The 25,497-nt window shown below is 42.1% G+C and overlaps 1 protein-coding gene across 1 annotated transcript in view; it reads right to left on the reverse strand.

The window, feature by feature from the left end:
* Positions 1–25,497, reverse strand: part of WDR11 (WD repeat domain 11) — a 2,002,440-nt gene that overhangs the window by 1,011,066 nt on the left and 965,877 nt on the right. Inside the window, exon 10 of the mRNA XM_044056072.1 lies at positions 15,351–15,527. Within this exon, the coding sequence (XP_043912007.1) occupies positions 15,351–15,527 (177 nt within the window). The remainder of the gene's footprint in view (positions 1–15,350; positions 15,528–25,497) is intronic.

A 25,497-nucleotide genomic window follows, 5' to 3' on the forward strand; every position in this document is an offset into this window, starting at 1 on the left:
ATATATATATATATATATATACACACACACACACACACACATATATATATATATATATATATATATATATATATATATATATATAAAATAAATTTTACTATTTTCTGACGAAGTGCTTTCTTATTTTAACTTAGTAAACCATAGTACCATAGTATAAACAAGCAAAACCAGCTGGAATCTTGTTTTCTTATTTTTAATAAGAATGCAAAGTAATCTTTGACATGGAACTTGTATAAGAAGTTGTGATAACAATCTATTTTAGTAATTTGTATGCTGATATGAAGAGCAATCGTTCTTGTACAACTAGTTTTCCCTTTCTCTTGCTATATGAATATCTCATCAAACATCAAATGCTTATAAGAGTGAACACAGAAAGAATGATCATTTCAGACTGAATCTAAAACTATCAAAATGAACAAAAACTAAAGGTATCTTTTTTGACCCCCACCCTCTTGCAACCCCTGCTAATTATATATACCAATTCCATGATCACACAACAGCAGGGTAAGAGAGAATTCCTTGACCCTGTTGAACCACAACCTCATACAAAAGGCTGCTGGCATAAATTCCACAGAGAAGCATGTACACTCATATGAGCCCTTGCTCTTATTTATAGGTTCAAAAAGAGTCTATTCATATAAGCATCCGCTGTTTTGTCCTGCAAACTATATAGACAGATAGATAAATATAGATATAGACAGATTTGTATATAGATATACATGCATGTGTATGTTGCTAAGTAGTGTGCATTTGTTATACATAAGCTACAATCACTAAATGTGGTGGTGTCTGTGGATTTAATGCAACTTATCCAGTTGTTGTGCTCATTTTAAACTAGTGTACTTTTGTATAAATTAAGTTGGAATCTATATTCTCTATATGCTATTTTTGTAAAATACTGTTAATATCCCAGATAATATTGCTGGAATTTTAGGGTCTATATTAGATGAATGAACACTTAAGAGTACGACATGCTCAACAGCTTTTAAGTGAGTGTTCATCTAAGCGAAACCCCAGAATGTCGAAACAAGGAGTTTCAAAAAGTTATAGCTGGCCAGCCGTCAGGAAGCCAATGGCTGACGGCTAAAATGTACTGTACACCATTACAACCTCCCCTCAAAAAAACAAAAGAAAACAAACAAAAAAACAAATCGACAAACAAAATAAAGTGGGGGCTTCACCCCCTGTGTCTCCCACACCCCCCCTACTTAAATATACCAACTCCGAGATTGCACCACAGTGGAGGACTGTCATAACATTACACAGGGTGAACAACAAGACCGCACCACAGTGGAGGACAGAATGGCTAGACAGGGTGAACTTTCTGATGTCAGCCGCTGGCTTCCTGACGGCTGGCCAATTATAACTTTTCGAAAGTCCCTGTTTCGACATTCTGAGGTTTTGCTTAGATGAACATTCGCTTAAAAGCTGTCGAGCATGTCACAGTCAACATTTTAAGAGTTCATTAATCTAATAGGGAACCAGATTTTATGTTGTACAACTGAGCAGTATATGTTTGCAGGCTAGCAATTGCAGTGGGTTTAATATACTTGGGTAAGACCCAAACAGTATAGAACTACTTATCAGAGATCCACTGTATTAACAGTAAAATTATTCTAACAGTCAGCACACTAATATCTCTTCGATGGTAAGTAATGTGTTAAGAAGTAAGGTACCAGATGCAAACTGACAGGACTTGGTAGTTATCCACAGTGAAATCATCAATGTGGGATATGCAGGGCTTGAATTACTAAAAAGTGTTTACAGATCATTATATAAATTATGGAATGTTTCACATATTTTTGTTAAAAAATATAAATGGAGTGAAATGCTATAATGTTATGGGGTCTATGCAAACAGTGATTACTAGAAAGCAAATGATGGTAAACACACTTGGGCAAAAAATGTACGCCTTTAGCTGAGATACACTGTATTAATATTAAAATTATTCTGTTAGCATTAATAGCTCAAAAATGCAGGTCAGGATTAGGAAACAAGGTGGTATCTGCACACTATCAGTATAAGATAGGTAACCTCAATGGAGTCATCACTGTAGGATGCAAGTTAATGACAAATATTTGCAAGAGATTTTCATATATACAACACAATGGTATGGATATTGTCTTGCAAAGATGACTTAATCGAGCAATGGGTGTTAGAAGAAAAAAATGCAAGACACACTTGGGAAAGACAAACAGAAACACAGACATAACTATTTGTTTTAGGTATACTGCATGCAGGTTTGATGTAAAAGTTGACATTATCTTTGGGAATGCACAGTGATTAAACAGTGTTTGAAAAAGGTTATGAAATATGAGATTTTATATTCATATTAATTATATAAAAATGGAATGTGATAGTGCCATGTTTATGGTGACATACACAAGCAGTGGGTGTTACTTAAACACAGCCATTTGTTTGGTAAACTAGTTACGAATTCAAGCTGTATCTTCATATCTGAATTTATAATGTAAAACTGTGTGGCCTATAGGGTCATGAAGTACCACATAGGCAGCAATCTACTTAACACCGAATGTGTGATAAGAGACCTTAGGACCCAGGTGGGCAGTAATCTCTCCTTTGACAGTCACATCAACACAGTAGTCAGGAAGTTTTCTACGTGGCACACCTCATCATAAAAGGGTTCTCATCCAGGAAAGAAGAGGTCATTGTTCCTCTCTACTCGACACTCATTAGACCCATTATAGAGTACAATGCCCCTTTTGGAATGTACCTCACAAGACATCTTCAGCAGCTGGAAAGGCCACAGAAGTACCTCACAAAGAGGATTACTGGCCCGAAACAAAAGCCCTACACTGACCATCTCAAAAAACTCCAGCTTTACTCCGTAGCATATCGCCTACTCCAAGGTGAGCTCTGCCTAACATATAAAGCTATGTCAAACCCAGAGCTGTTGGGACATGCTACACCTAAAGAAATCCCAATCCCTCTGAGCTACACGCTCTAGGGACCTAAACCTTGTCACCACAATAAACAGGACATGCTGGAGGGATAGATTCTTGTCCCAGAGACTTCCCATACTCTGGAAAAGGCTACCCATCTATGTCAAGCAAAGTTCTTCATTAACACTCTTCAAGAAAAATCTTGAATGAGTGGATGGGAAATAGGAAATGCACCCCAGGGATCATTTCTGTGTCTCTGCTCGACAGTGGCACAGGAAAATAACTTTCTTGGGTGGCATAAGCCAGGGAACCTTGTTGGCTAGGCTTACGTAGGCCCTTGGGTCGATAGCCTAGTACCTACCTATGAACAATTGTTGCTGTCATACACAAAACGGTACTATGGTGCACAATTTTCCCACTTCTAGATGTCATCTAGCATGCACAGTTCTACAGACTAATATTATTGTTGGGAAATATTGTGAAAATATGTACACCTAATTTGCATTAACTTTGCAATACAACGAAACAAAAGTGTGAGAACCATTCATCAAACATCAATGGAAAGCTTTTGATCAGGCAAACGACTAACATCAATGTGTAGTCCATTGTCTATCAAACAGCTTTTATATTTTGCACTTTTTTGTAACTTACACTGTTTCAGAAATACTGCATGCCATATGAGGTATGATCATAACAGAGGGTTTAGGAGAAAACATCTCAGGAAGCAAGTGATTTCTTGTCATGAGAGACGTCAGGGAACAAGGGAATTTTTTAGCTCCTGCTGCTCAGGACTGAATAAGTTAAAAAAGAGCTTATGATTATCCTTGGAATAGGTGACTACTTTCAGCTCATATACTGCCTTAATCCTTCTAATGGTGAGCTTGAGTTCTTTGCTGGCCAGCCTAAGTGCCTCCTTATGTTAGGAGATGGGGAATCTTTTTTGATATGAGTAGCTTTTTCCTCTTATTATAACAGTTGTTTGTTCTTGAGTTCCAACACATGGGGGTCATTTTTGAATTTTCCGATATACTTGTATCAAATGAGGACAAAGTTCTTTATATCCTGGTTTAGATGGGCCAAGAAGTCAAAGGCCTAGGCAGAGTTACAACATAAGCAGAGGATGAGGTGCTTTTGAATTATTTTCACACCCTCAGACAGGGATATTAATCTGGATTTGCAGTAAGCTCAAAAGATGGCAAAGTTACTGGGCAGGATGGTAGTAGTTTGGGGATGATGACAGTTTGGTGGTCACAGATGATCAAGGAGGAAATTACATTAGTAGGGGGTGTAGTCAGAACCAAGATATGAATGGACAAGTTTGAATATGTTATCACCTCTGGTGGGAAATTAGACTATTTATTTAGGGAGTTAGTACTGATAAACTCAAGGAATTGCCATCAAGATTTCTAGTTAATGTCATCCAAAATTCGCATTTTGGGGTTCACAATAATGTTGTATTTGAATATATTTGATGTTACTAAGATATGCAGGTGTTTCAAATTAGTGCTATAAGAAATTTGATATGAGGAAATGGGGAGCAGATAATTATGCATTTTTCCCTGACACTAACAGAAACTCTGATCAATTGACAGCCACAATACCCTGAAATGGAGGGAGTGTTATCAGTACATATATTGCATGTGTTTGAGTGCCTGGAATGCTTAAAGATCATGCATATTTTTTTTTTTCTAGTGTTTGGCAGAGCCACCATAATGTAAAAGCTGCACTGGAATGTCCCAGAGATGGATATTGCTTAAAAAAGGCACTATGGAACAGGAAATTTCTTGGCCAATTGATGCAGAGGTCCTGAGGAGAGATCTGATGAAAGAGGCTGGCCTGTCGATCGACACCTCTCAGGCTGACACACAACTAATCTTCCTGGAATTATACCAATTAGCCAACTGATAGAGTAAATTATTTTGCTTTGGAACTGTGGAATCATTTTCAAAAATGGCAAGATACTACTCAACATAAGTATTGTTACTTCCTCTTATACATACACTGCTACATGTGGCCACAGCTTCTGGGGACCTTATGGAGGAGGGCTTGTAGCCAGAGCAACCCCCTAAGTATGACTGAAGAAACAGGAGAGGGTATATAATACTATGTGGCTATGGTTTGTAGCAGTAGTGCAGGGAAAATTTACCCAGTAACTTCTTTACAATGTCAGCGTAATGGGTCATTTTTTGGTGCCTGTGTTGTGATGTGACTGTAAGCTGCTTATTGACATTTGGTATGAGAGAGACTGGTCTCCAAACCGAGTACGTACTTGCACCTCTCACAGGTTGCATCAGTGCAAAGTACGTATAAAGGATTAAGATTAAACATGAGACACTTACTACACTGCCACAGAGTCTCTAGTGTAAGCAGAATGGCATTGAAATGGGATAAGGCAAACTGTGAACTCAATTCAACAAGAACCAGTGAGTGATCGGTTAAGTTTACTTAAACTGACAAATTACCACAATAACAGAACAGAAAGGTACCTGAATTCAACAGTGATGCGTCAATTCACTACTACCTGGCTACTACTAGTTCTGGTCTCACTGCAGCTGCACACTGCTAGGGATCATTGTCCCTCTGCTCAGTCTCATTAGCAGCTAAGCAGCAGAAGTACTTCCAAGACGGCTCCTGAGAAGCAGGTTACAAACTCTCTGTCAATCAGCAATCTTGTCCTACCTGCTGAAAGGGTCAGTAGGCTTGTTTCAGTATTATATCCAACTGGAGACAATGAATAATTAAACAGCCAGATAAATCACTGGGGATAAGGGGAATGGACATCAAGATCTGTTCTACAGCCCTTAAGCTGACTTCACTACTTCAGTGGCTGTAATTTGCCTATCTGTGCCTTACGCATTGACCTTTAGACAGAATGAGCAAGGCAAACCTTTCAACGTCTGTCTACAAAGCAGATAACATGCTCTGTATACAGCTACTGTTCATACTCAACCCACTTACAAGATCATTTCATATGGAGATGTCATTACACCCACTCCTGGACTGCAGCCCAAGTGTCAGTACTGTACTGGATTTTTTTTCTCAGCATTTCTATAAGGCATTTGTTGACAGTTCTGCTTTATAAACTAGCTCAAGGAAGATGAGTGGGGGTGACAGATTTAACAAGTCTGCAGAAATATAGCCACTTTTAATATCCCTGAGAACTAAAATAATTTCAGTTGCAAATTATTTTAAACTGCACACTGAAGAAAACAAAATGTTGATTCACACAATAAGTACAACAAGGTACCGGGTTTAAAGCTAAAGGAATTCTCATCTAAAAAGTAGGACTAAAGAAATGATGGAATTCATTCAACAAGTAAGTTCAACACAAGAGCAGAGTGTACACATTGATAACCACTAGTATGCAATGAATGGGCTTATGTCATTGCACCTTCAGATCAAACAGCATTTCATCGGCAATGCCATTCATCAAACCTCCCTCATGTGGCCTGTGCCCCCCCAATTATACATACTAACTCCGAGATCGCACTAGAGTGGGAAAAGGGCAAATTTCCCTATCCCTACGATAATGCAATCTCAGTAAGAACAGTTCGATGAATGGCACATTCAATAAAATTCCATTTGAAATGTCATTCGATTATCCGTTCTTTCGATAACATAATAGGGATCCGCAATCAATCCCTGCTTATTTCTCAAAATGTGCTTTACCAAAGTACTAGAGTCCATAAAGTGTAAACCAAATTACTTTTCTCACATTCAACACAGCTACGTGAAAGCAGTAAACCATTACGTACTTCTAGAGTCACATCAGTAATGAAAACCTAAGATCAGATATTAATGCCAACAAGCACTGACCCAAGAAGCTGTGCTCCTACCCTACTCTAGTTTAAACCGCACAAATCTCTGAATGAAAAGATGTTTGTATAATGGGAATCATTTTGCACATGTTCTTTATGCCGAACTACAGCAAAGGGTCCAGTTTTACTATATGTATGTATGTATTTAAATACAAATCCAAACAATCCTTAGGCACAAATGCTACAACTTTACCTTAAAACCTGTAAAAAATATGAACTATAAAAAAAAGGCTACTTTAACTTAAATCTTGCTCCACAGCTGCGACAACCTCCCACCTGAATACCTCAAGTTGCAGCAGAAGCCATATCTTACCCAGTAGCTATTTTAATCAATAAATCCATAGAGAAATCTTATGTCCCAGCTATCTGTTAAAAATCATGTCATCCCACTGTACAAGGGAGGAAAATCTATAGAAATCTCTTTCATCCCAATGTAAATTATCTCCCCTCTGAAAAATCCTAGAAAAAAATTTAACCACTTACATCCTTGCCTTACTCTTATATAGTGCCCCTGTCCTTACCAACTTACAGGTATCTGTTAAAACTAAACTGGAAGTACGCTACAACAAAGTTGCTAAATTTGTTGCCAGTAAACAATATCATACACATCACTGTAAGCCCCTTAAGAGTTTGAACTGGCTTGAACTACCCCCACTACCTGGACTTCGCATAAAAAGAAGCTATGTCCTTACCATAACGTTCCATATGGAGTGTTCATCTCGCCTTTGTTCTTACACACGGGTTCGGAGCCGATCCTCGGCTCCGAGTCGGCCGCATAGCAAAGCTCTGCATCTTAGAGAAGCTCGAGACCAGGCTATATCCCACAATCCTCCCTGCCATTACTCAGATCTAGTTTGCAAGTAAACCAGACCAACCAAAAACCTCAGGTGCTAAGGCTACACACTGCCACAGAACTCAGAGACACTCTCTCAATTAACAAATTAACTAAGGGTAGTGAAATATACCCCATGAGGCAAGAAACAATATACCCGGAAGGGGTTAAGGCATTTCGACCAGACTCTAGTCCTACTCGTTCTTCCAAACACATGAGGGAGGGAAGGGAGGGAATGTAAGAACAAAGGCGAGATGAACACTCCACATGGAACGTTATGGTAAGAACATAACTTCTTTATGTGAGAGTGTTCAATCTCGCCGTTTGTTCTTACACACGGGTAGCATCCCTAGCTCCGTCACCCCGAGTGACTCATGTAAGAACATTCCTAAGCACAGTGGAACCAAAAGATGTCCTGTCTTTGGAGGCTTTGTCAACCCTATAATGAGCGATGAAAGTATGTGGTTTAGACCATGTGGCTGCTGCACAAATCGTGTCCAAAGGCAGACGAGCTGCATGAGCCAAAGAAGTGGAAACGGATCTGGTAGAATGGCCCTTAGGTTTGGCAGGCAAGGCCTGATTCCACTTAGAATATACAAAGGCTATACAATCAGTAAGCCATTTAGATAGTGTACGTTTTGTAACTGCCATGCCCTTTTTATTGTCTGCAAACGCGACAAAAAGCTGATCTGTTTTCCTGTAATCTTTAGTCATATCCAAATAAAATCTTAGTTGTCTGTGGATATCCAACTTGTGCAGCATATACTCCAACTTGCTGGTATGGTTCTTGAAAAAGGTAGGGAGTTCTATGGACTGGTTAATATTCGTGACAGAACATACCTTAGGAAGGAAAGACGGATTTGTTCGCAAGGAGACTCTATCTGGGTGGAAAATTAAGTAAGGCGGCCTGACTGATAGTGCTTGCAGCTCTGAAACTCTTCAAGCTGAAGTAACAGCTACGAGAAAAAGTGTCTTCCACGACAAGAACTTCAGGAAGCAAGACGAGGCTGGTTCAAAGGGTAGCAACATTAGTTGTGACAATAAGAAATTTAAATTCCATGGGAATAAAGGGTCTCTGATGGACGGTCGAAGATGGAAGGATCCTTTCATAAAAGCCTTACAAAGCCTGTGGGACATAATAGGAGAACCGTCCTCACCAACATGGTAGTTGGATATGGCTGCCAACTGTACTCTTAGTGTGGAAGTAGAGGCTCCTTTGTGAAAAAGGATAGATAGAAATTCTAGAACTTTATGTAAAGGAGCTACTAGGGGGTCCAAGTGTTGGCTAGATGCCCAGTATACAAAGCGTTTCCATTTATTCCTGTAGAGTTTTGTAGTGGAAGCTTTATGAGAGGCAACCAGAATGCGTTGAACTGCCGGAGAAAGTAGATCAGACCTGGCTAGGCAGGGAAGTGGAGCAGCCAAGCTGCTAGTTTGAGGGATAGAAAAGATGGGTGAGGAACTCCCGATGAATGGGTCAGTAGATCTGGTACTGGGTCCAGGATCCACGGTTCCTCTGTTTGATGGGCTCGAAGAAAGGGGAACCATATCTGTCGAGGCCAGAATGGGGCTATGAGTATAATTGTCCTTTCCAGGTTCCTGGCTTTCTGAAGAAATTTGGGAATCAAGGGGGTAGGTGGAAATGCATATAGGAGACCCGGGGGCCAATCGTGTATCAGTGCATCCCTGGGGACATCCCCCGGAGGGGGTAGAAGGGCAAAATAGCTTCTGCATTTGGTATTCATCGGGGAAGCAAATAGATCACAGCAAGGCTGGCCCCATCTGCGGAAAATTCTTTCCGCCACCTCTGGATTGAGGGACCACTCGTGAGGTAACAGGATGGCTCTGCTCAACCTGTCCGCAATGATGTTGGATGACCCCGGGATGTGCGTTGCTATCAGAAAGCGACCCGTGGACTCTGCCCATTGCCAAATTCTCATGGCCTCTCTGCATAATGGGTAAGATCTGGTTCCCCCCTGTTTGTTTATGTACCAGACTACAGACATGTTGTCTGTCTGAACTGCTACTGTTCCTAGAGGTAGGAGGGTTTGAAAGTGTTGCAACGCTAGGAACACTGCCCTCATTTCCAGAACATTTATGTGCAGGTTATACTCCATGTTGGACCATTCCCCTTGGAGTGTTCTTCCCTGAAATAGTCCCCCCCCACCCTATCAGAGAAGTGTCCGTGGTTATCGTGGCCGTCGGATTGGGTAGAACAAATGGACGACCCATAGTGAGATCCTGACTGTACACCCACCATGAGAGGTCTCATTTGCAAGAATCTGTTATCAGAATCTCGTGCGCTAGGGGTAACTGCTGGAATGACCACTGCATGAACAGCAGCCATTGGAGGAGCCTCATGTGCAATCTCCCCATAGGAACTGCAATCAGGGACGCTGCCATGAGTCCCAAAACCTTCAACACTAGTTTGGCCGGGGCTTTCCTGCTTTGCAGTAGAAGAACCTGTTCCTTGAGGGATGAAGCCCTTATTGGAGGGAGCTTTACCAGTGTTAAACGTGTATCTAGGTCTGCTCCGATGAATGAAATATGCTGTGAGGGCAGTAAGGCAGATTTTTCGAAGTTTATGGAAATCCCTAGGTGGGAACAAAGGTTGACTGTGTAGTCTCTGGCTTGTATGAGGCGACGCTCGGTGGTGGCGGTAAGGAGCCAGTCGTCCAGATAGGGAAACACCCGGAATCCTAGACGTCTCAAGTGAGACGCTACCACTGCCATGCATTTGGTGAATACCCTGGGGGCTGAGGTGAGCCCAAAGGGCAGGGCTTGAAATTGAAAGTGCCTGGCACCCAGCCGGAAGCACAGGTGATCTCTGGACGGTCTGGCCATTCTGATGTGGTAGTACTCGTCCTTGAGATCTATCGAGCACATCCAGTCGTCCTTCTGTAAAAATGGAAGGATCGATTGAAGCGTGACCATCCGGAACTTTTCCTTCTTCACGAAGGTGTTGAGATTGCTGAGATCCAAAATCGGTCTCCAGTCCCCTGTCTTTTTTGGAACTAGTAAGTTCTGGATCCTCTTTGGTCTGCCGGCACTGGTTGGATGACTCTTTTTTCGAGCAGCTTTGAAATTTCTATTGCTGCTGGGCCTCGCAGATGGGGTGGCACATCTGGAAACCTTCTTTGTTGGGGTGGAGTTGATATGAAGGGGATTTTGTATCCTCTGGTTACAATGCTTTTTACCCAAGAGTCCGAGGTAAGAGTTAGCCAGGCCTGTGGGTATAAAGCCAAGCGACCCCCGACTGCCTCCAGAGCAGGACAGTCGGGCCCCCATTCAGGAGTGCTGGAAAGGCTTACCAGGGACAGGATCCCTGTCGCCTTGGTTCTGTGGACCCCCTCTGCCGCCGGGGCGACGTCTTCCATTTCTACCCCCCCCTCTGCCTCTGGGGGGGGGGCATCACTCTGTGTGGCCTGGAAAGATCCCTGAGTTTTACGGAACCACATTTTTCCGCCTCGTTGCCCTTTGGGGTACGGTCTAGTTGGAGCGGAAAAACGGACTCCGACAGCAGACAGAGTCTTTCCTTCTTGCTCACACCGAGTTAGTGTCTCCTTCACTTTGGGCCCAAAGAGAGTGGCACCATCAAAGGGGGCGCTGGCGAAGGAAGACTTGAAGGCTTCCGCAAATGAGCACAGCCGCATCCAGGATTGTCTTCGTAGAGCAATCGCTGAAGCTGCAGCTCTACTCGATCCTTCAGCCGCATGTCTCATGGACGAGTTCACTATGGAGGTAAGGGTGTTAAGCTGTGCTGTTACCTTATCTGAAACAGCAGCATCTGTGTTACCCTGGAGGGCATCTCCCAGCTCCTTGATGAGATCCCTCTGCAGACGTGTAAAATGTGTCAAATAGTTTAGCGAACGCATGGAAAAAGTCGCTGAACTAAAAACGCGCTTCCCATATCTGTCCATAGTCCTAGAATCCTTATTAGGAGGATGAACAGAAGAGGAAGACTCAGACATCTCCTTTTTAGTGGCTGCCGCCACCACCATAGCGTCGACCGGAACTCCCTTGGTGAGATAAACCTTGTCCTGGGGGGCGGTGATAAATTTGCTCGGTTTTCGAGGGACCGGTTCCACTGTGTCCGGTGTCTCCCACGCCCTTCGAGCAATTAAATCCATTAACTCATCGAAGGGTGGAGTAACCCAGGAGGTAGAAGGTTGAGCACCAAAAGCCTTCAGCAGCACCGACTCGTCCTCAGTGGGGGCTAGGGACTGCCAATCACCCCTCTGTTTTAAGATCTCCAAGATGTCCGCAAATGAGACATCCTCAGAGGGGGATTTTGGGGACCCCTCTGCCTCATCCAAGTCAGTGTCAGATGTTAGAGATTCCTGCGGGGAATCTAAGTGCCTCCTCTTGCACAGTCTTTTCCTCGGAACCTCATCGGAGGGGGCTTCCGGTGAGGCCTCCGAGGAACAGGGGGCACCCTCTGGGGGTGGCTGAGGCAATGGTGCTCTACACTTTGGATGGGTCATGGGGGCAGAAACAGAGAGTGGCCCCTTAGGGGAGGGAGAAGACGCCTCCGATGAAGTGGTTGTCTGTGCAGACAAAACCTTCCTCATAAGGTCAAAAACCCCTGAACCCCGGGCCGAGGACTCCCCCAGTTCCGAAGAACATGCAAGCATCCCAGACATGGGGGCCGTGGGCCCCGACCCCAAGGACGGAGCCGAGCCAATCTGCGCTGAGGCCCCGAGAGGGAGAGTCGGCACCGAAAGGTCAGTACGACTCTCGGTCCCAGAACCGAGGAGAGATCGTCAGCTCCGTGACTCACCTACAGGTTCCGAAGGAGTCGAAGTTAATGGTGTCAATCGTGCAATGGACGGTTTCTGCACCGAGGGCTCCACTATCATCGGCTCATCCTCTCCCGGCTCCGAAGACTGGATGGGTCTCGAAGGAGGACCTGTTGGAGATAAAGGGAGGCCTTCTAGTTTCGACATCAATTGGGAGGAAACTGCAATCAACTTGGAAAGGGCCGTGTTCTCCATAAGTTTCTGCACGACACGATCCACATCTGTATCAGATAACGGTCTGGAAGATCGAGTCGAAGGGGCCGAAGATGGCACCAACCGAAGAATGGACGGTGGCGGTAGCTCCGACACCGGTTCCAAGACCTGAGGCTCAGTGAAAGACAAACGTTCGACGCTCGGCCCCGAAGTCTGTGGAACCAGCAAACGAACCTTCAAAGATGAACTCGGAGCCGATGACATGGGCTCCGACATCTTTGACCCCTTCGAGGACTTAGAAGCCTGGTTCGATTTGTCCAAAGCCTCCTGGAAGGCAGGCTTAAGAAGTTCCCTATCTATAAGTTTCCTGCATCTATCTGTCATGACCCTCTCGCTGAAGGAATGGCATATAGAGCAATCCTCTTGTAGGTGGAGAGGGCCAAGACAGTACACGCAGGAAGTGTGGTTGTCAGTGATGGACATTTTCTGTCCACACTGACATCTTTTAAAGCCGGATTTGACTTTCTCTGACATAACAGTAGAAGTAAGACACTCTACTATGAAAAATTTTAAGACACTAGCTATAATAACTAATAACTACTAAGTAAATATTTATATATATATATATATATATATATATATATATATATATATATATATATATATATATATATATATAAAAGTATTGCTATAAGTGGGGGAAAAGGAGGTAGGCCACAAAAGGGAACCTATAAAAATATGACAGGATTAACTATAATAACACACACACACACACACACACTAGCACTATATCAAAAACTAACTTTAAGAACTTTTTAAACAAGAAAGATAAGAATCTTATCTGTAATATAACAAAAATCTCTCTGGCCCGAGCTCTCGTCGATGTGATCTGTTGCAGCGGCAAACTAGATTTGAGTAATGGCAGGGAGGATTGTGGGTTATAGCCTGGTCTCAAGCTTCTCTAAGATGCAGAGCTTTGCTATGCGGCCGACTCAGAGCCGAGGATCGGCTCCGAACCCGTGTGTAAGAACAAACGGCGAGATTGAACACTCTCACATCTAGCTACTGCCCAGATCACCATTTATAAACCCCATGCCTGTCCTGCACTATTCTATGTTCTTCTTTCCTATTACCCAAACAGACCCCTTCATTCTAATGATAAATTACTTCTCACCATCTATAAATCTCAAAAAGCAATTGAGCAAAAGCAATTTATCTCTTACTGCTACTCTGTTGCCAAAAAATGGAATTCTATTCCACAGGCTATTAGATCTGTAACTTACTATCCTTTCTTCAAGCATCTTATGAAAAACCACATATCAAACTCATGGCTCTGCTTATGCTATACCCCCAGTTGAACAACAATCTTGTCTACTTTTCTCCACCCTTATCTGTACAGGTTCTCTACCCATCACAAATTCCACATCTTCACCTGACCATCCTACCCTCACTACCAGGGGTGTAGCCAGTGAATTCCATTTTGCACTTACATATGCTTATTGCTACCCCCATATACCTAGCATTTAAAAAATGGTCCTGTCACTTGAACTATTGCCCCATCCCGCTCCATAGTTAATGTGTGTAACATTTCAGCTGCTCAGTCAAAAATTAATAGAGGTATTGTTTTTAGATTTGCAATCATCTCTGTAAGCAAGCTATATACATGTTTTTAGAAGCATTAATCTAGACTGTTATAGGGATCACATGGCTTAATAAAGCCCCAGTGTTTCTAACAGGTTCAGAAAAAAATTGTACTCCTTAGAGTACAAAGAGTATGCCTGGCTACATCCTTACTCTCTACCACTTTATATAACCTCCTCCTTTCACATCCTCCCCATTTATACTAATCTAGCTCCCCTTTATAGTTACAATTAAACTAAACACATGACTTTTACGCATTACTACTGTGACTTGCCAAAAGGAATTTCTCCAGAACAGTGTACAGTGTTTTACTTTGCTTTTTCTCACTGTTTTCTTTGTAACATAGCTTGTTATATCTCTATGCCTTCCAACATTGTTGATTATTTCTGAAATGTATAATTTTTCAATTACTTTTATGTAATATATTTGAAACAAATTAATTCTCTGTTAAAAGGAACTTTCCTCCCTGGGCCTCCACTGAAAAATAGGATGTTGTTAGCCAGTTGGATTTTCCAGGTAAACAAATGCCAATAAATAAATAAATTTACTACTGCAAAACAAAGGAAGCCGCGGTGGTACAGCGGTAGCGTTGTTGCCTCACAGCAAGAGGTTCTCCTGTTCGATTCATGGCTGGAGTGCTTTCTATGTGGAGTCTGCATGTCCTCCTCGCGGTAGAGTGGCCTCCGAAAGACATGCGTGAATGGGCGTGCCTTCGCTGAAGGTTGGACGTCGGGCTAGCAACTCGGCACCATAAAAAATCTACTGCCAATCATTAGCAGACCGGAGTTCCGCTGTGGCGACCCCTAACCGGGAAAAGCCGAAAAGACAAAGACTACTGCAAAATAAAATTCCTCATCTTTTATTTTCAGGATTCACCACTGCAGTACAACCTGTTATGCTCAGCCTACTGCTGCTATATACAATGGGAGAATCACATTGAATAGCTTTCTTGAAGTCAGACTGCTTTCTGTGAAGGACAGCTATCAGTAAAAAGCTTTGAATTGCTCTGAACTTTATCTCCTATTAATATCTGCAAAACACTTCCCACAATCATCTGCTAATTGCAAAAAGACAATCAACACAAAACATTAGTCTATTCTGCAGTGTACATAGATATTTACTTTTCTTTACTAAATATAGAAATCAAGCATCTCATTGTGAAAGTGCAGTAATTAACAAGGCAAAGTGAAATTCAGACACTTACCTACAGCTAACAGTGGGTGGTATTGCTTGAAATTTCGAGTTGTGAGGGGTGGGCACATTCGGATGACAAAAGGAGGTAGTGGGAGGCCTGAAAGAAGCCCTGTCAGTATGAATTTCAAATGTACTTCATGTTGAAATGGCGCCTTTGGTCGCTCTTCTCCTGTGATCATACTCTGTCCTGTAGAAATGAAGAAGACATAAGAACACACCAACAAATTACACACTTAAAATGCACTCAAAAAGTGCCACTCTAGTTGTAGGTAGCAAAACCACAAACTATTCTGATACTTCATTACAGGCTTACATGCTCTTTCTGCTTACCCTATCTAACAGTAATCTTCTGTCAGGGTTTCATTCTGAATCATTTGTTACTCTATACCTGATTACTAACATCATTTGCCAAGTTATTTCACTTAACAAAAACTGATGTCTAACATTTTCCTTGCAGAACTGCCTCCCACTTTAACAGCTTTTATTTATTCATTTTATGGGTTCATAGGTGTGTACTAGGCTAATCGCTCTGGAGCCTTTTGCAAGACTAGCCCATAGGATTACCCTGGCATCATGCCACCCGACATTAGTTCCCAGTGCCTCTGTCAAGTAGAGCCACTGGAGTGATCCCGGGGTGAATTTTCTATTTTCCATCCACTCATCAAGATTTCTCTTGAAGAGGGCCAGTGAGGTGCTCTATTTGTATGGGAAGTCTATACCATAGCATGGGCAGTATCTGGGTTATGAACCTGTCCCTCCAGCACGTTCTGTTGATTGTGGTAATGAGGTTGAGATCTCTGGAGAGTGTAGTGCGGAGGGATTGGGATTTCTTTAGATGCAGCATTTCTAACAGAGCTGGGTCAAACATGGCTTTGTAAGTCAAGCAGAAATTGCCTCTAAGTAGGCGATATGAGACAGAATAGTTGGAGTTTTTTTTAGTCTGTTCATATAGGACAAGTGCTTAAGGCCTAGAATCCTCTTTGTGAGGGTACTTTTGTAGCCTCTCCAGTTGTTGCAGGTGTTTAGTGAGATACATGCCAAATGGGGCATTGTATTCGATGATTGGCCTAATGAGGGAAGAGTGGAAGGACACAATGACCTCTTTCTTCCTGGATGCAAAACCCTTAGTAATGAGATGTACCACATAGAAGGACTTTCTGACCACAGTGGCAATGTGGTGGTTGAAAGAGAGGTTGCTAACAACCTGTGTTCCCAGATCTCTTATAATGCCTTCTGTGTTCAGCGGACTATCATCCAGGTTTTTCCCAAAGGGGATGACGACACATTTTTTGGCACTGAATTTAAAGCCATGGTTCTGACACCAGTCGTTGGTCTCAGTGAGGCCTTTCTGTAGGATGTCAACATCACTTGGGGAGTTAATAATAGCTCCCAACTTGCAATCGTCTGCAAACTTTGTCAGAGTCCCTTCGTGTTGGCCTGGACTTCAGAGAAGTAGATACTAAACAGGTGAGGACCCAGGACTGAACCCTGTGGGACTCCACTCATGACTGGTTGGCAGTCTGACTTGGAGTCAGCTACTTTCACACTGTGGGTTCTACCTGTGAGCCAGTTTGCAACCCACCTAGTGATATAGGGGTTAATGCCTAGCTTACTGAGTTTTTCTATGATACCTGAGTGGGGAATGGTATCAAAGGCCTTGGCGAGATCAAGGTAGGCTGTGTCATCCACTTTATCTTCATCCACAGCTCCGGTGACAGACTCAAAGAAGTTGACCAAGTTGAGCAGCATGATCTACCCTTCACAAAACCAAACTGTGTGGGATCCAGAGTTTGAAGATTCCCTATATCTTTGTTTATTAGGTCCATAACGATGTGTTCCATAGCTTTGCATATCAGACTCGTTAAGCCAATGGGGCGATAGTTCCCAGGGTCTGTAGTCACGCCTCCTTTGTGGCGAGGGAAGACTGTAGCAGTGCACCATTCGGTAGGGACAAAGCCTGAGATGAGGCTGTGATTGAACAGGGCACACAGGTGAGGTGCCAGTTCACTCTGTAGTTCATGTAGAACACAGCCAGGGATATTGTCAGGTCCCATAGAAGCTGTATTCATGGCTTTGGACAGTTCTGTTTTAACCTGTGCAGCAGTAACACTGGATGCCTGGCAATCTACTGTTAATGTGATACGTCCTTTGGGAGGGGAGAGAGGGGTAAAGTTGGCACTGAATCTGTCAGCCAGTACAGTGGCAATATCTGTTGGCTCGATATAGGAGGTACCATTGTGCAGTAGCTCAGAGTAAATTTGGATATTGCCATGGAAATTCTTTACATAACTATAGAATGCCTTGTGGTTGTCTTTACTATCTGCCACAAGTCTGTTTTCATAGCTAGCTTTTTTTATGAGTTCTATCATTTCCTGCATATGCACAAAGGAGTCCAAAGTATGGACATGCAGTGCAGTGGTGGTGAGGGCATTACCACTCATTTCCATAAGACACACTACAGTCATTATTCTCCATCAGCTTCCACTCCTCCCTTGTAAAATGATATCTCCATCTCCTCTTCGATCTCCATCTGTGATACACAGGTGATAGAATGAATCTCAGAGGACACAACTCCAAAAACCCCTGTGCCTTTGTCACTCCCTCTGCTTTACCAGCTATTCAATTGCCTGGAATATAAAACTGAACCCAGGTCTTCTTGTTCAGTCAAGGTTCTGTCTTCCTTTACCATAGAGCTTGTAAATTCAAACATTTAGCATACCATGAAGGAAAAAAAGAATTAAATAGTAACTCCATAATTTTGAAGTATATGGCTTCCTAGAATAAGGAATTAGTCTGGTGCCTTAATCTGTGGTGGGTTGCGAATTCTGCTCCAGGATTTCTGATTCAGTACTTTTTATAGCTGTATATACCTACTTAAAGTTGCATTACAATGCCCGTTTACATTGCTTCTGTCTTTTCCATGTTCTGTGAGTCTGCTTACCCCCTGTTGAGACATTAGGCTAAAAGTTTCTGAAATTCTAACCACATGACTTGAGTTCCAGTATTGGCTTTATTTGACTGGATCCCTCGCTAGCAAGTCTGCTATAGTTAGCATAGAGCTACTACATCCACCCAGTGTCTTTTGTGCAAGACTCTGAGAGGTGTGAAATACAACATTTTCATCAAAAAGGGAGGGAAAAATATTTTCCTTTACATTTTGCTTAAATATTTTAATTTACACTTATAGTGACCTGTGTGGTGATACTTTTTGTACTCCTCTGCCTTTTGTCTGCATTTTTTTAGTTTGTTCTAGTACCTTAGCCAAGTAACTTAATTTGCAATTGTATGAAGGTTGTATATTACTGCAAGATTTTACCATTGTTTATACATTACAATGCATTACTTCCATACATAGAATTACACATAAAAGAAAGTTTTTTTGCATTGTGAACCCAGTCTAGAGCATAAGTCTTGTAACTTCTTTCATGATTGTGACAGGACTGTGATTTACTGCTGCCAGATTTGCACCTTACTTATTCATTTATTACAGTGTTACTGGAAAATTCTGCACAGTCTGGTGCCTTAGTCTATGGCAGGATTGAATCAGTGGCAGTACTGTGACTTCTGCTCTAGAATTTGTGCTTTGGTACTTTTTATAGCTGTATATACCTGTTTAACATTCCATTCCAGTAGTCTGGTGCATTAATCTGTGGTGGGATTGCACTAGTGGCAGTATTGTGAATTCTGCTTTAAGATTTGTGCTTCAGTACTTTTTATAGTTGTATATACTTGCTTAAAGTTGCATTCCAGTGCCTTTCTGTTAACACTGCTAATGTGTTTCCCCTGTTCTTTGAATGTGCCCCCCGAGACATTTAAGCTAAAAGTTTCTGAAATTCTTACTACAGGATCTGAGCTCCAGTACCGATTCCATGTGATTGGCTTCCTCTCTAGCAAGTCCATTATATTCAGCACACAGCTACATCTAACCATAGGCGTTTGTTCAGGACTCTAAGAATTGTAAGATATAAGCTTTTCATCAAAAGTAAAGGGAAAAAGCCTTTAATTTAAATTCTGTTAATTGTTTATGTTGTACTTACAGTGACCTGTGTAGAGATACTTTTTGTACTCTAATGCTTTTTGTCCATGCTTTTGCCAAAAAAGTTATCCATCTGCATTTTTAGTTTCTTCTGGGACCTTAACCTTGTAGCTTCATTTGTAGGTTGTCTGAAGATTGTGTATGTGATGACCCCCCCCCCTCTCTGGGCCAGTAATCAAGGAGCCAGATGTGCATTTGGAATACAAATGGAAACACTCAGTATTTACAGATGCAGCTCTCTGCAGCAAGTATAATTTCCCTTAAGAGGACACAGGGAACACACTTAGCCCGGGGTCTGGATTTCTCTATATCTGTCTCCCTCTAGGTCCCAAGTAAGACTTCCTACTGGTACAGCAGTAGGGTTAGGTCCTCAGCAGAGTGTTCAAGCCAAGTCCTCCAGCACCCTCTCTGTGAACCCACTGCTTTGTGTCCCTGGCCCAAGTAGCTCACACACACACACACACACACACACACACACACACACACACACACACACACACACACACACACACACACACACACACACACACACACACACACACACACACACACACACACACACACACACACACACACACACACCTGGGAAAGGCTGGCAAAGATTACTCACTCTACCAACTTTGCCCAGACTATAAGATGGATTCACTACCACCAGTCTGCTACTACAAGGCTCTTAAAAGGGTACCCAATTATGCTGAGTGAAGTTAATATTAATACAAATGGTACTGCTGACCAAACAACAAGCCTTTCAGGAGTGGTCAGAGTTATCACCAAATAAATATGTGCAAATACTCTCAAAGCTTAAATATTTTCTAAAAAGGGCCAGTCACGATGAAAAGTTTAACTGTACTTAATAATAAACAGTAAAAGAACAAGAAAATACTAAATATATATTCACAGTAAACCAAAGAGTTCAAATCACAGGAAATATTGTAAATAACATTAATAGACAGACTTGTACAAATAAATAAAAGCAATCTCTAAACTAAACTTCACTATATTCCTGACTGAATCTAGGAGAATTACTATTCCCTAATAACTTACTCGACAGAGCAAGGCATAATGAAACACATGAGCAGTCTTTCTAGTCAGGTTCCCAAAAACAAAATACTCAATTACTCAGAGATTACTAAATGTAAAATATATTATCCAAGATGGCTTGCAGAATGATCTCAGCTGGTCACCTGATTCTAGGTTCTCACAGTATCCCTATTTGAAGCTGAGACAAGAATTTAGCATAGCCGGCTACAATACACATCTAAATGTTTATGGCAGTGCCTGAGGCTTCCCCTCTTTTTACTGAGCAAATGAACAAAGGCTTCTTCCAGACCCACCATCTCTGGTCCTATTCAGCACTGTGGGGTGACATTTTAATGGTTTAACAGCTCATTTACATTTCTCTTATTTTTCTTAAAGTAAGCTAACTGGTTAACCTCTGATGTCCCAGTATCCTCTATTAAAACATATACATTTAATTCAGTTACAATAATACATGCACATTTCTTTTCATCTCAGCAGGGTACACTGTTGACACATTTTAACACAAGCAAACCTCAAAAATACATTTTTAGCACAAGCATCTGTATAAATGTGTTTGATATACAAATGACATATAATTATTTACAAAATTCCAGCTAGCTGTGCTGGCACAAATCATACATCCACTGCCCTACTTCTCCTGACATGACTGGCAGTACCTGCTATTGTCACACCCATGCCTAGCAATATCTCCTATCTTCACAGTGTATTGCTGCAAGATTTTAGCATTGTTTATACATTATACTGTACTTTCATTTCCATAAGTATAATTACATGTAAAAGGTAGCTTTTTCTGTATTTTGAACCCAGTCTAGGGTGTCAGTCTTGTAGTTTCTTTCACAGTTTTGGCACAATTGTAATCTACTGCCAAATTTGAGCATCATTAAGTTCATAGGTGTTTACTAGCCTAACAACCACAAGGGCCTTTTTAAGACTAGCCCTGCATCTGAAATCTCTGACAAGTTCTGATACCCTTGATAAGTGTGACATGGACCTGGGAGATTAACTAGTTACAGGTTACCTGTGTCCATTAGAGACACAGGTGCCAAACCAGGGATGAATTTCTGTTTTCCCATCCAATTGTCCAAGTTGCACTTGAATTGGGTTAGAGAGGAACTCTGCTTCACATGGATGGGCAGCCTGTTCTATAGACGGGGTAGTCTCTGGGATACATACCTATCTCTCCAGGTTCTATTTATATTACAGGCAAAGTTTAAATCTTTAGAATGGGTAATTCTGGTGCTGTTTGTTTTGTGGCTATGCAGGAAGTCCATCAGAGTCGGGTCTGACAATGTCCTGTAGGCCAAGCATAGATCTCCCCTCAAAAGCCTGTAGGAGGCAGAATACAGAGAGGGGGCCTTGAGGCGGTCTGCATAACACATTTTACTTACACCCTGCATTCTTTTAGTGAGGAACCTCTGTGGACGTTCCAATTGTTGGATATGCCTGCTTAGGTACATACCAAAGAGGGCACTGTACTCAACGATAGGTCTGATGAATGCTGAACACAGTGGAACTATGACTTTCTTGGACTTAGATGGCATACCTTTGTTTATAAGTTGTGCAACATAGAATGATTTCCTCACCACTGTAGACACATGATAGTCAAATGCTAGATTACTATCCATATCCCTAAGTCCCTGACTACGGGGTCATTCCCAAGGAGTGTGTTGTCAACATGATAGTTATCAGGGGTGGATGACTTCCCAAAGGAAACTATTATGCGTTTCTTGACATTTAGTTTTAGTCGATGGCTCTGGCACTAGTTTGTCTGTGTCATCTCCTCCTGAAGAACATTTGTGTCAGTGTGAGATTAAATGACAGCTCCTAATTTGCAATCATCTGCAAATTTAGTCAGCCACAGACCACTGACATTGGCCTTGACTTCTGAGAAGTAAACGCCAAAAAGGGCCAGTCCAAGGTCTGATCCCTGACGGACTCCACTTGTGACTGGCCTCTTTGCAGAGGTGGACTCCCCAATTCTAACCTCCTGGGTCCTGTATGTGAACTAGCTGACTATCCACCAGGTGACATACGGGTTCATTCCTAACCTCTTGAGTTTTTCAACAATGCCCAAGTGGGGTATTGTGTCAAATGCCTTGGCCAAGTCAAGGTAGGCAGTATGAACAATTATGCCCTCATCCATTGCTTTGGTGACCTTCCCAAAGAAGTCCATCAGGTTGAGTAGCCATGATCTGCCCTTGACAAAACCAAACTGGGTTGGGTCCAGTGTCTCCAGGGTTACTACATCTCTATTGATCATCTCCATGATAATTCTTTCCATGGCTTTACATATAAGACTAGTGAGACTTATGGGTCTTTAGTTTTCAGGGTCTGTAGATGGCCCTCCTTTGTGCAGAGGGGTGACAGCTGCCTTTCTCCATTCATGAGGCACAAAGCCTGTTTGGAGGCTAAAGTTAAATAGTAATTCCAGAGGCCCTGATAGGTCATGTTTCATGCTATTTACAAGGCATCCTGTGATAATGTCTGGGCCCACTGATGCAGTGTTCCTAGTCTTAGGGAGACCATTAAGGAACTGTTCCCTAGTGATAGTAGAGGGAGTTACATTTGATGGTATTTCCTGAGGGAAGGTAGAAGGGAAGAGAGGAGCAAAGTTGGAGCTGCATTTATCAGTCAGGAGGTTTGCTATATCTTCTGGCTTAGTATAGGTGGCTCCATTTACAATGAGCTCTGCATACAATTGTGTATTGCGTTTGAGGATGCAGGTATAGTAAAGAATGCTTTGTGGTTGTTCTTGGCCGGGAGGCCAATCTTACCTCAAATTTGGCTTTGGTAGACTTTATTTGTCCTTTGAGTTATTTGTTTAGGTTGATGAGAGTGCTTTTATCCTGCTGGGTGCTGCACCTCCTAATTCCTAGTCATTTATTACAGCCTTACCTGTAACTTTCTGCACAGTCTGATGCCTTAGTCTGTGGTAGGATTGTAGTAGTGACAGTATTGTGAATTCTGCTCCAGGATTTGTGCTTCAGTACCTTTTATAGCTGTATATACCTGCTTAAATTTGGATTCCAGTGCTTTTCCGTTTATCTTGCTACTGTTGTATTCCTTTGTTCTTTGAGTCTACCCCACCCCCACTGAGATGTTAAGCTAAACATTTCTGAAATTCTTACCATAAGACTAGAGCTCCAGTTTTATTTTTTTCAAACCTCCCAAACTTTTCTTGTTGTTGTTTTAAAAGTCTTTCTCTCTAGTGTCTACCATTTATGGTAGTCTGACTTCCAAAGTCCCTCACTCCCAGTCTCTCAGGCTTATAGCTCTGTTGTGTAACCTGTTTAAGTACTTTCCCACCCCTCTCTTTCTATATATCCATAACACTAAGTTTGTTTGTTTGCGTCTTTCGGCTTTTCCCGGTTAGGGGTCGCCACAGTGGAACTCCAGTCCGCTAATGATTGGCAGTAAAGTTTTACATGCTGGCTTGCCGGGCCTAATGCACAACCTTCAACGAAGGAACGCCCATTCACACATGTCGCCACACAGAAGACGCTCTAACTGAGAATCGAACGGGCAATGTCTAACTGTGAGGTGACAACGCTACTGCAGCACCACCACCGCAGTATCCATAACACTAAGTGCCACCCAAAAAATAGCACTGCACTTGGGAGTTAACTTCCCTTAATACAAACTGTCTCCTGCTCATATTCTCAGAGCTCCCCTCTGCTTGGCACCTTCACCATACTCTGGGGAGGTTGAGTTAATCCTGCTCCATCATTGGCAAGCAAGATATTTTGTTTTTCACTTCAGTTAACTGTTTAGATTGCTACTGCTTTGTTTTTGTTTTATTACATGATTTTGCCTTTAAATCGTTGTAAAGGTCCTTAGTACTTGAAGTTGCTTTATAAAGGCAGTTTAAGTTTCTTGTTGTAGCATTAAACTTGCAAGCAATTTTATATTGCTAGTATTACATCAACAGGTTAGTAGTGCCCTTTACAGATAAAAATGGCCAGAAAGTATTTTTTTCTATAAAACTTCTCTTAGAACTACCTGTACAGGGTGGCCAATACAAAGCCATTGTGCAATAACAAGCTTAGGGCAGCAAGTCGGCACATTAAAAGTATAGTTGTGTACACTTACCATAAATGTAGATGTTCGAGTGTATTCACTGTTGCAGTCATTACATTTGGGTAATCTGCTGGCAGGTTGCCCTCAGTCAGCCTGAATTCCAAAGTCTTGGGTCCTGCGTCGGTTGCTGTCTCCTCTACCATGACGTCAGGTCGTCAGGGGTATAAAAAATGCAGCCAACGCCATTTTCTTTAGTTTTTTCCCAAAATATATAATATATATATATATATATATATATATATATATATATATGCATCAATATAAACTTTACCTTCATCAACAAGCAAATACACCACATAGGTTGTAGAAGATAGAGAAGGAAAGATAAACTCCAGAATGACAGGGGGATGGCGGGAGGGTAACCTGGACTGCAACAGTGAATACACTCGAACATCTACATTTACGGTAAGTGTACACAACTGTACTATGTTCATCATGTTTTACTGTTGCAGTCATTACATTTGGGTAGAATCCCAAAGCTATTGTTGGGAGGCTGGAGCTAAACAGCATTAGGAGCGGCTATAAGGCCCTGCAGAACTGCAGATGCAAAGCCTGCCCTGGATTTCGAGTAGAGAGGCAAATGATAATGCTTTGTAAAGGTGTGAACAGAACTCCAAGTAGCAGCCTCTAGAATGTTTTTGGTTGGTACTCCCCTGAGAAAGGCTGCTGAAGTAGCTGCAGTTCTGGTGGAATGAGACCTAATGCCCTTGGGCACAGGTTTACCATGATGTGAGGAGCAGAAACGGATGCAGTGGCTTATCCACTTTGAAATTGTCTGCTTTGAAATAGCCTTGCCTTCTGATCCTGCAGCATATGTCACTAGTAATTGCTCAGTTTTTCTTAGAGCTTTAGTCCTGCTCAAGAAGAATCTTAGCTGTTTGTGTACGTCCAAGGAATGCAGAATTCTCTCACCCTTGTTCTGCGGATTTGGATAAAAGGTTGGCAGGTGAACTGTTTGGTTGAGAGTCACACTGGAAACCACCTTAGGCATAAAAGTAAGATT

Source organism: Protopterus annectens, chromosome 14.part0 (assembly GCF_019279795.1).
Source record: "Protopterus annectens isolate FY-2018-M chromosome 14.part0, PAN1.0, whole genome shotgun sequence".
NCBI classification, from domain to species: Eukaryota; Metazoa; Chordata; order Ceratodontiformes; family Protopteridae; genus Protopterus; species Protopterus annectens.